The sequence below is a fragment of the Amaranthus tricolor genome, chromosome 12, assembly GCF_026212465.1.
Source record: "Amaranthus tricolor cultivar Red isolate AtriRed21 chromosome 12, ASM2621246v1, whole genome shotgun sequence".
Taxonomy (NCBI): Eukaryota; Viridiplantae; Streptophyta; class Magnoliopsida; order Caryophyllales; family Amaranthaceae; genus Amaranthus; species Amaranthus tricolor.
The window spans coordinates 825,750-837,819 of record NC_080058.1 but is presented as its reverse complement, the minus strand read 5'-3'; the positions used below and the strand labels follow the sequence as shown (position 1 = coordinate 837,819).

Below are 12,070 nucleotides of genomic sequence, written 5' to 3'. Positions count from 1 at the left end.
TTGTTATGAAAACTAGTAAATTAATTACATCCTCTAGGAATAATTATAGTTAACTATTAGGAGTTACGTATTTTTTGATATCAATCATAAATTTAAATTTTTTTGATTGATTGAATTTATTGATATCGATATCAAAAGTCAACGCGTCGGATTGTCATGAGTTTGAATAATATTTACCTTTATTTTTAAATGGAATATTTAAAGTCTGTTTGACAAATATTTTTTTATTTGTTAATTTTCTTGTTAGTTAATTAAGGCGTTTGAGATGCCGCCAGTCAAAAACTCTTATTATATTAATATTTTTTAATGAATTATATATATATATTTTTGAATGATGCATATAAATGAAAAAAAATGGTTGGAAAGTGAGTTCTATTTATTCTAGCATTGTTGTATTTTTCATAACATTTTATGTCCCTATATTGGATTAGAGGAATAAATTTAATTCCAAGAGCCGTAGTGGATTTGTTCATGAATTTGTATATGACCGATCAAGTCTATTTATTTGTTTGCTTGTATATTTGTATTATTATGTGGCCGGTAGTGAGCTCACTTTTAAAGAGACATGATAAATGTTAATTGTCTTAATTATCTCGTCTTTTTAATTTATTCCCTTTGATTATTTCTTATAAAATTTTTTTATTGGAGTAAACTTAAAAAAGGGAGGGAATAAATAAACGAATTCAATCATACTTCTACAAGCTTAAGTATATTTAAAATAGTATTTTAAAAATATAATTACTTTGATAGGGAAATTTATTATTGAACATACATTATTATACAATTTGCTATACTTCCTAACTAATACTTGATGAGTCATTACAATTTACATATCTTTCATTTCACATCATCTAACAACATATTTTCATTCGTCGCTCTTAATTTGCTTTATTTATTAGTTAGAATCCTTTTAATTTTTTATTCTTTAATCTGATTTACATATTTAAATTATTTTTTATTATTATTTATATTATTTAATCTAAAAAAAACATGTATAAATATTATTAATTAATTTTTGACTTTTCTCTTTAACCTTAAGTTACATAAACACAAGCTATTGGAATCAAGACTTCTATTAAAAAAAAAAAAGTTTGTAACAATGTATTATTGGACGGTTATTAAAAAAAATGGTAGAGACAATTAAATTATGCAATTAATAATAAAAGTGAAAAAAATATAAATAAAAATTAAAGAAAAAATAATAATATTAGCCTATATTAAAATTTTGTAAAGTATAAATGACAAAGTAAAATAGAAATATTGGACAAACTCATAGCAACAGAGAGATAAACATATAATAGGAGTAATCCCTAACAGAAATGATGCAATTTGAACCGTTAGATTGAACATAGTGATGCAAGAAATTATGTATACAAAGACAAAATCAAAGGTCAAGAAATGAGTACTTTATTTACAAGCACTTTTCCTCATCCTATAGGTTTTTCCATAGAATATTCTCCCAGTCAATTGGCAGTTCGTTTTTATAACTTATTTTAATTTTTTATAAATTTTTAGAGATGGTTTTTTTGAGTGACCATCTTTAATTGAGTTGTACATAAAGAAAAAAGTAGAGTACGAGTATGCGTCAAAGTTTGTTGGACTGAGTTTGAGAGATGTCTCTCAGAAAAACGGTTTTTCAAGAGACTGGTTGTTAATTTTCCTTAAATCTTAATGTCTAATCTTACTCTACATTTTCCTTTATAAGCCGACTAATTAGAGATGATTTCAAAAAAAACCGTCTTTCATAAGTATTTGTGTTTTTTTAAACTTTAAGTCTTGTCAGAGTTGTTAAAGAGCGAGAATTACTTTTCAAAAAATGTCTTATATTAAACTCTTACACTATTCTAGTCTTTTTCCCAACCTATCCTACAACAATAACATTATTTTATTACTCTACTATATGATTTGAGAGTATCGAATGTACGCATTTTTATACTGATAAACTAATAAAGAAGTTGTTTATGTTGTCATGTGCAACTTCTCATGAATAAAAAATTCATAATTTAATGAGTCATTTTAATTTAGCACATTATAATCCAAAATCAAATAATTATAAATTTTTGATCCCATCACAAATACCAATATCAGCCTAGATGTTCATTCGGGTCATCGATTTAAATTCAATCAGATGTTTGGGTTCGGTTCAAGATCGGATTTTGTATCCATAATGGTTTTTGCACAATTATAAATCCATTTTTAAATCGTATCAAATCAGATTTAATTACAAAATCGGGAAATATAAGATCATTAATATTATTTTTTTTAAAATTGTTTAAAAAGTGATAACTTTTTTTTCATGCCAACTTTAATCCAAACCTTGACACACCCTTTCTCTTTTTGTCAGTATTTATTTAATCAATATTTTTTATAACCTCTTATAAAACAAAATTCATTCATTCATTCTCCCTCCTTAAAACTCCTCGTTTTCGACGAACTTCTCTCACTAAAACTAAATTTCTCTTTGGAAGCCATGAAAATGAATCGCCATAACCATTTTCATCCTAATCAAACATTAATTTCAATGGTTATTGTTCTAATTACATTACTTTCTAATTATGGGAATATTATGAAGTTTACTTATGCTGCTCCTGCTAATTCTCTGATTACTCACCTTCCTGGATTTTCCGGTACTTTCCCTTCTAAGCATTACTCTGGGTATGTCTCTAAACTTTGCTTCTTGTTCATAAAAATAATCGCTCTGTCCATTTGAATTTATTTTTTAAAATTCAATTTATTTTAATTTTGATTTACTAAATGGAATAAAGGAACGGACTGTAATCTATTCTTATTTATTGATTATGTTTTTATTTTGATTAGTGATACTAAATTATTCAAAAATTGTAATTAATTTCCGTTTTAATTAATTTTTTCTATACACTATTTAATTGAAGTGTCACAAACAAACTGAAATTTAGATAATTTTAGTTTTTTACTTTAAAAAAGTTAGTTTTATCACTTGTATATACACATTAATAGTACTAAATTTTCAAACAATTAAAAAGAAAAAGTGTTTTTCAATGATTAATTTTTAAATTATAGGCTTAATATTGAAGTAATTACTTTATTAATTAATATTAAAATGGTGTTATTAATCAAGAACCCTTCTAAACTAAAGGGGTTGATTAAAGCAATTTCACTTGCACATTCACATAGAAAATTCTTTTAAATTATTAATTATGGAAGTTAGATTGGAAAACAATCCTTAATTTTTTTTCATAACTACCAAGTAATCATGATTTATTTTTAATTATATTTATAATTTTCTTGTAATTATATGATCAAACACTCTTTCTAAATTTCAATATATTATTATTATTAGTTGACAAGGTTAATAAGTTAACCAACCAATCACATGCTCAAGTTAAGAATTTCATATTAATTAAATTTCAAAGATAAAGAGTGTATATTATATATGGACACATAGTATTATATATATAGTTAGAGATTTTGAGCACCAATAAAATTTGGAACATGTTTATGTCTTTTTGTTGGTTCATTTATGTTTGAGATATTTTTATTATAAATTAATAATTTGCCAGTTTCTTAGAATTTGTCATATTTGATAAAAAAATGTTACATAAAAATATAACGGCCAATTCAAAGGAACGAAATAATATTTTATTATTATACTATTTCATGCATATTAATAGAATTATTAATTAGTTCGTCCCTTTGAGTTTAATGCATTTCAATTTAATTTATTTTAATTTAATTTAATATATTTAAAATGCTCCTACTTTGGTTCATTTAAGTCTATCATAAAATAATTGTTGGAGCAATTTTAGTTTTCTCTAGCTAGTTAATTAAAAAAAAAGAAAAATGTTAGATTGAATATGGTAATAGTTGAGCCTACCATTTTTGTTTTTCTGTCCAAGCTTCACCCTTCAGGTATAAGTATTTATTATATTATACTATTATTCTCTTATTTTACGGTTTTACTATATTGTTGTAGTCCCTCTTATAAGATTTCTTATATTTTCTTTTTCTAATGAAATCTATATATATGTTAAACGGATGTCCTGAGGTGTTAAATTAGACAAATACATATCTGGCTATAATAATTTCTACTTTTATACGCGATTGATGAGTAATTTAATTATACTTTATATAAAAAATATATTAATTGTTATCTAATTTTAACTTAGATTCTCTTAAAAATATAAAATTATTGATAATAAAGAAAACTCTTTAAAAACTTTAAAGACAGTAAATATATTACTTTTTTATAAGGAAAATGATGGCCGTATATATGAAAGAATATTGTATTTAATTTATATAATTTAATATTATTTTTGCTTTGAAAATATAAACATTTAATTATATTTAATTATTTTAATATTTATTTTTTCTTGGGAAGTTAAAGTGATTATATAAAGTATTTATTATTTTTCAATTTCTAGATTAAATTATCTTAAAAGTTTAAAATTATTAATAATAAAAAAAATTTGTTAAATTTTATGTAAAACCCTAAAAGTTGTAAATGTTGTTTCGTTTTTATAAATGAATGATCTAAATTTGGGAGTTCTAAAATCAATAATTTCTGTAATTAATGCTTATGTTTAAATTTTATTTACACCTGTGATTATTTTATTAGAATTTGAGCATGATATTTTGTCACTTTTATACATCAAACTAGGTACGTCACATTAAGTGGGAGTCCAAGTAATCAATCACCTCCCAAGAATTTATTCTATTATTTTGTGGAATCCGAAAGAAACCCAATGAAGGATCCTGTTGTTTTATGGTTAAATGGTGGCCCTGGATGTTCCAGCTTTGATGGATTTATTTATGAACATGGTAAAGTTTTTCTTTTTTTTTTTTAATTTTTATAATTTTAATTACTTTCACAATATTGATTATATTTGATATAATCGTAGTCATAGTAATCAATTTAGTAATCTCGCATAAATTATGCTCCGATCGAGTGAGAGAGTAGCAAACAAATTATGATACCCGTACCCTCTTTAAAAAGACGGCAAAAAGATACGTGTAGTCTTGTCAAAAAAACCTCCAAATAAAAAGAGTATTTCAAAGAGATATGATGTTAAAACCGCATGAGAATTAAGTATTGAATTTAAAATTTTGATATAAATTTATTAAATTCTGATTTCATTATTTGGATAAGCTTAATTAAAGAACGATTAACATTCTCACAATCCTCCACTAATTTAATGGCCTAATAAAATTGCTTTATTAACTCATTTTCTCATCTAATTAGAAAAACTTGAAAGAAAAGATTTTATAACCAACAAAGGACAACAACCAAAATTGAATAAAATAGAGGGTGTATATTCTAATTTTTTAATATTAATTTAATACTTTGATATTTAATTACACAGAAGGTAATATTTTATGTAAAATTTTGTAAAGTAAAATTTCGTAAAGTAAAGTCCTTTTCTTTTCTGAAATTATTTAATTTGCAGGACCATTTGATTTTCAGGCTGGGAAGACCAAGAATAGCCTCCCTTTGTTGCATCTCAATCCGTATAGTTGGTCCAAGGTATTCATTTAATATTTTTAAGGTTTTACTCTTGTTATAGTATAATAATTAATATATATGGATTTTAACTAAAAAAATATTAGCTGGAATACGTACCCCAAAGAAATACTCCTAATTGAATATTAATGATTTAAATAATGTTGAACCAAATGTTATATCTACATATCTATAAATTATTCCTTTTTGTTTTTTCATATTTTTCATAGCTTTTTTGAGCTTAATATTTATAAAAATATAGACATTTATCATAAAAACTAGAAATAATGTATACATAAATTTTCATATCAGGTTAAATCTAACAAGATTTTTACACGAATAAATTTAAATTATTGAGTGAAACAACTTAAATAGATAAATAAAACAAAAAAAATATATATATTTATTTTGAATTTTTTCCATATAGGTATCAAATATTATTTATTTAGATTCCCCCACGGGAGTAGGGTTGTCTTATTCGGAAAATCAAACTAAGTACCAAACTGGTGACTTACAAACAGCTCGTGATACTCATTCATTCCTCTTAAAGGTAATTTTATTCCTGAAAAAAAAAATTTATTTATTAAAATATAATCAATTATTTTAAATATATTAAAAATAATTATCTGGTTTATATGCAAATTATAGTGGTTCAAGCAATTTCCGGAATTTAGGAAAAACAATTTTTACGTAGCTGGGGAATCATATGGTGGGATTTATGTTCCAACCCTTGCAGCTCAAATTGTACAAGGTATGTTTATTTTTATGTACTAATATAGAATTCTCGAAAATTTTCAATTAATTGAGTATATAAATTATTATGGGATTTTAATTTTAAGATTAAATTTTTAGTCGAGTAGATGATTTAAAATGGTATTTTAGCCAACAAAATTAAAGATTTTTGGACTTTTCTTTGTACGGATTTCTGAGTTGATAATTATGATCATTTTGCGTTAAATATTAAAAGGGGTTATTTAAAGGGATGTGTTATTTAAATTTTTTATTGAATTGATTAATTGACATAATCGAATTAAGAAAAAGAGTGGCTAGTGGAAGAAGAAAAGATTAGGAGTGAGTAAAGTACAAATAATTTGATGTCATGTGTTTCCTTTTTTAAAAAGGAAATAGATAAAATAATCTAAACTCATATTATTGTTATAAATAAATAATATTCATTTTATCCTTTCAGGGTTCTTCTAGATACTGATTAATTTTTATTAAATTTTCCACATGATTTATTTATTTATTATTCACCTTTTATTATTGCAGGGCTTAAAGCTAAAGTCACACCCACTATCAATTTTAAGGTAATAAGAGCAATGTTAATTATCATCATTATATGACTAATAACACCACTTCCTAAGTGGTTTAAAGTGACCTTGATGATGATTATCACCAACAACTTCCTGTAAATAAAAATTAATAAATTTTCTTTATTATTAATAATTTTAATTTTTTAAGAAAATTTAATCTAGAAATTAAAAAACAATTAATATTTTATATAATGACTTTAACTTCCCAAGAATAAATAAATGTTAAAATAATTAAATATAATTAAATGTTTATATTTCCAAAGCAAAAATAATACTAAATTATATAAATTAAATACAAGATTCTTTTTTATATACAGCCCTTAGAGCGGTATATATTATTTTCCTTAATTTGTTACTACAATTTTTTTATGAGTAAAAATATATACACCCCTAAAAGCTTAGAATTATTTAGCAAAATTAAGTAATAACTATTTTTAATTGAAGTATTGATTACGTTTTTATTTGTGTAAGTTATTTTAAAATCATAAGATAATTTTAGTTTAAGAAATGAATTTAATGCTTATTACAACTATAAGAGACTAAGACTGTATATATTATTTTCATGTATATATTTATTTATAAGAAGTAATTAACAAATTAAATGAAATAAATTGCAGGGATATATGGTAGGAAATGGGGTAACAGCAGAACAAAAATATGATTCTAATGCTTTGTTGCCTTTTATACATGGAATGGCCTTGATTTCAGATGATATTTACAAGGTAACCTTTACCCAACTTAATACGCTATCTATTTGTTACAAAATTTGGGCACCCAAGTCTAATTTTATGCGAAAAGTCTTAATTAATGATTTTTAAAAGTTACTTTTGACTTCATATTCTTTACTCATTTAAAAAAATTGAGGGCCTTAAACCTAATTGATTAACACATAGTCTAAATCAAGACACTTAATTGTCTACATTTTGTAATTTTATTCATATGATCATGACATATCGTGTTTTGTAATTTTATTCATATGATCATGACATATGGTGTGATCATGACATATCTTGATGGTTTTATAACTTCAAGAGTGATAACTCATTTTAAATTTATTATTGAAAATAACATATAAAAAAAGAAATTATCAATGATATCTATAATTTTTTTTGATTATCAATAGTACTCTCGTGTTATTAAGCGTTTTACAATCGTAATATTTTCTATTTTTTTCGTTTAAAATCATCCACAACTGTTAACTTTTTTTTTCCTTTATGTTTTAATTTGAAAAATAAAGGAAAAAATAAAAAAGTTAACAGTTTTTGACGGAAAAAATTAAAAAAGGTTAGAGTTGCAAGACGCTTAATAACACAAAAATATCATTAATAATCGAAAAAACTTAAAAGTACCATTAATAAAATAAAAAAATTAAAGAGCACAATTGATAGTTTCGTATAAAAAAATATAATAAACTAAATGACAGCTTTCCCTATCAAAATGACATAGAACTTTGGATTTGTTTTCCAACTTTATTTGACTCTCTTGGAGTCATTTTCGATGTTTGATCCCCACTATCAACTTGTTAACAGAATTCCAAATACAGTTTATAAACATCAACTCTTGATATTGACTCCTCAATCCTTTTTTTCTTTTAAACTTATTTTCAATTCAATTATAATATAATTGATTTTTATTCTATTCGATTTGTATTTAACATTACTTGGGCTATAACTTACGAGAATCAAGCTAAGTCTTATCCTGTTAGACTATTTTTTTCAAAAAAAACTCAAATTCAGTTCTCTCTGCTTCCACCTTTTTTTCAGCTCACCTTATACTTAAAAAAGAATTATGCCCTGTGATAAGTATGATACTATATATGATATATATAGTACTCCTATGTGGCTTTACATATATATATATATATATTATAAACATTGATTTGAAACCTAAAACGGTAGAATTTTAAAACGTGAATAACATTGAAGTAACTTTAACGATATTTATAGATTAATAAATTGTTTGAGTTCGTGTTGTTCAGGAGTTTACAAACACTTGTGGATTAGAGGAGGAGAATGATGAAGTTGCTGTATGCAAGGGATATAGAGACAAACTATTTAAGGTAGTAACTTCATAAAAGCATCTCTTTACTATGTAACGTCTTTATATTAAGTTTCAACTATCAACTTATTTGAGCTAAAAGATTAAGCTTCAGGCCGCATCTCATGGGCTTTAAACCTCGATCATGATCATCAACTCATTCGAAATCAAAAACTTACACTAATTATTGAGATTATGTTACTGATTGGAGTTTTGCAACATATACATTTTTTAAAACCTATGTTAATAAGAAACTAACTTAATCAAAAGTTTAAATTCATTAAGACTTTACACCTCTTTACATAAGAGCGTTATGGACTAGAAGTTTTAAAGAACCGACTCCTCCAAAGCTTAAACTAATAATTGAAGCACGTAAACTCTTATCAATCAATCTATCTTCAATGATACTCTAAGTCTCTAACCAGTAACTGAGATTAAGTGCTATTGATGGGAGTTTCGCAACATATTTTCTACTATGTACTTATATTAAGGAACCAATTCAATTAAAAGTTTAAATTCATCAACAATTCACGCCTTCTTAAGTGAGAGTGTTTTGGATTAGAACTGTGGATACAAGTCACTCTCATACTTGACGCTAACAATTTCACTTGAAATGAGTGATGATTGAATTTAAACCCTTAATAATCTGAAATCCTAATGCCATGTTAAAGAACCGATTCACCTAAAAACTTAAGCTAATAATTGAATTATATTCAAACAATCTATTATTAATGATATACTTTAACTAACAATTTTTTTTTTTTTTTTTTGTGTGTTCCATTGTTGACTTATAGGCTCTAGAAGGTTTGAATATATATGATATACTAGAGCCATGCTACCATAACCCAGGAAATGAGAACACAAAGAACTTGTACATACCAAATAGCTTCAAACAACTAGGGGTTACAGAGAAGTCTCTTCCTATAAGGAAGAGAATGTTCGGCCGCGCATGGCCTCATTTAATGGTGGTGAAGGATGGTCTTGTTCCTTCATGGCCTGAGCTTAACTCCATTCAAAATGATCGTCGAGTTTCCGTTCCTTGCACTGTAAGACCTTGTTTTCTTATCTTTTGATATGCTATGTTTGAGAACGGTAATTTCATTTAAAAATTTAGAATTGACTCAAAGTTAATGTTTGGCAAACCAATGAAATTTAATTTTGGATTTCAGCCAATTTTCCATTGTTTTAATAGTAGTTAAAATAAGAATTTGAGAATGACTTCTCAAACCTTGTCATTTTTTAAATTTATTTATGATGTCATGATTAAAAGCTACAATTTAAAATGAATAATTGTTTCCAAATACAACTTAGAGATCTTTTCTTTATTGAAGTAAATAATTCTTATGCGAAATTTTGATACGTAAGAAATTTATTTTCTTTGTTAAATTCCTATAAAATTATTAAACTTGTTTAATTTACGCCTGAGAATTTTTAATACTATAAGATTTGAAATGGTAGAATATCAAAATAAATTGAGAAGAATCATGTCGATGACGATTGGGACTGTTATATTGATTTATGAAGCATCGACTCTAATCTTATTAAGACGTTGACATTTTTGTACTTCGTAAGAATTTTAAATAACCAAAACAACAAATGAACTCTGGTAAATCGTAAAAGTCACAAATTCAAATTCTTATAAAAAATTTTTTATTTACTTTTTTAATTTAATGAATAAATTTTTATATATACAATGCAGAGTGACGAAGTTGCTTCAGCATGGTTAAACAATGAAGCAGTGAGGAAGGCAATTCATGCACAACCAGTATGACTAAATTTATTCCTAGAAATTTATTTTAATTTTATTAATTATATAATTGTTTTCTTAATGTATTTTTATTATAATTTATTCACAGGTAAATAAAATAGGTGTTTGGTCATTATGTATGTCACTAGTATTTAATCATGATGCTGGTAGCATGATTAAATACCACAGTAATCTCACTGCTCAAGGTTATAAAGCACTGATTTACAGGTAATTATTTTATTTTTATACTTAAATAATTTTTGTAATTAGGAATAATATAAATATTAGTAGGGTTAATTTTAAGTAATTAAAGATTTAAATGCGATCAATTTATTAATTTGTTTTTTAATTATTGTAGTGGAGATCATGATTTATGTGTTCCTTTTACTGGCACTCAAGCATGGACTAGTTCATTAGGGTATCAAATTGTGGATGAATGGAGGCCTTGGATGTCTAATAATCAAGTAGCTGGGTAATTCTTTTTTTTTAATTAATTAACATTTAATAATTTTAAGTTTCAAATTAAAAACAAATTTGTGCTTTTTTATTTTGTGAAAAAAACTATATAATTTTTTTTTAAATATGATTTATAGGTATCTGCAAGGATACGAACACAATCTGACCTTTCTCACTGTCAAGGTTAGTCATGAATTCTTAAGCTATTTTAATTGTTGAGTTTGTGGTAAGGATAATCTTTTACATGTAAAAAGCAGAGATGAATTAATCTTTGAGTATTTGATGAAAATTAAACCTCTATTATAACGGCTGAAACTTTTAATTAGAATTTGGTTGAATTATTATTTATTATATAAATATTTTAAGAAAGTAAAAATTAAAAAGTTTTATATGATTTTCTTAAATTTTAACTTAGTATTAATGTTTTTTTTTTTTAAATTTTAGGGAGCAGGACACACGGTTCCAGAGTACAAACCAAGAGAAGCTTTAGATTTTTATAGTCGTTGGTTAGAAGGAAAGCCTATTTGATTTAAAAATCATTTAAACAATAGAATTTTTAATTTAAAGGGAAAAAAAGAGTGAAAAAGGTTTTTGTTTATGTTTTATTTTAGAATTTTGTCTTAATAGTTTTATCATTTTACTTTGTATAAAAAAACAAGGAGACATAAATCCCATGTTGTTTGCAAATGTAACTCATATTCTGACGTTTTCAAAAATAGATGATGGCCCATGGGCAATGTTAAGCCAAGCTTAAAACACACATCCACTTCTACAAAAGGAGTTTAAATCATGTGTAAGGTGTGGTAAAAGTACTTAAATAATATGAACTTATAGAAGTATTATTTTAGTTTTATATTAGCTATTTATTTTTTATTCCTAAAGCTTATTTAAAAAGTAAAATAAATTGAATAATTTAAAAATTACATTTTTACCTTGTCTTTGACGTTAATTTAGTGATATGTTCGTTTATAAGAATGTTACTTATTGTGTCTTCAAATTAATTGCTACATATCTTTTTCTCAAATTATCAAATAAAATGAT

At 24.7% G+C, this 12,070-nt stretch overlaps 1 protein-coding gene across 1 annotated transcript; it reads left to right on the top strand.

The window, feature by feature from the left end:
* Positions 1–2,382: 2,382 nt before the first annotated feature.
* On the top strand, positions 2,383–11,777 carry LOC130797011 (serine carboxypeptidase-like 20). Its single transcript, XM_057659477.1, has 14 exons — positions 2,383–2,655; positions 4,637–4,797; positions 5,424–5,500; positions 5,904–6,026; positions 6,125–6,227; positions 6,746–6,783; positions 7,407–7,511; positions 8,768–8,848; positions 9,621–9,872; positions 10,526–10,591; positions 10,683–10,801; positions 10,932–11,045; positions 11,167–11,212; positions 11,474–11,777. The coding sequence occupies exons 1-14, from the start codon at positions 2,471–2,473 to the stop codon at positions 11,555–11,557; spliced, it is 1,554 nt and encodes a 517-aa protein (XP_057515460.1). The 5' UTR covers positions 2,383–2,470; the 3' UTR covers positions 11,558–11,777.
* The last annotated feature ends 293 nt before the right edge of the window (positions 11,778–12,070 follow it).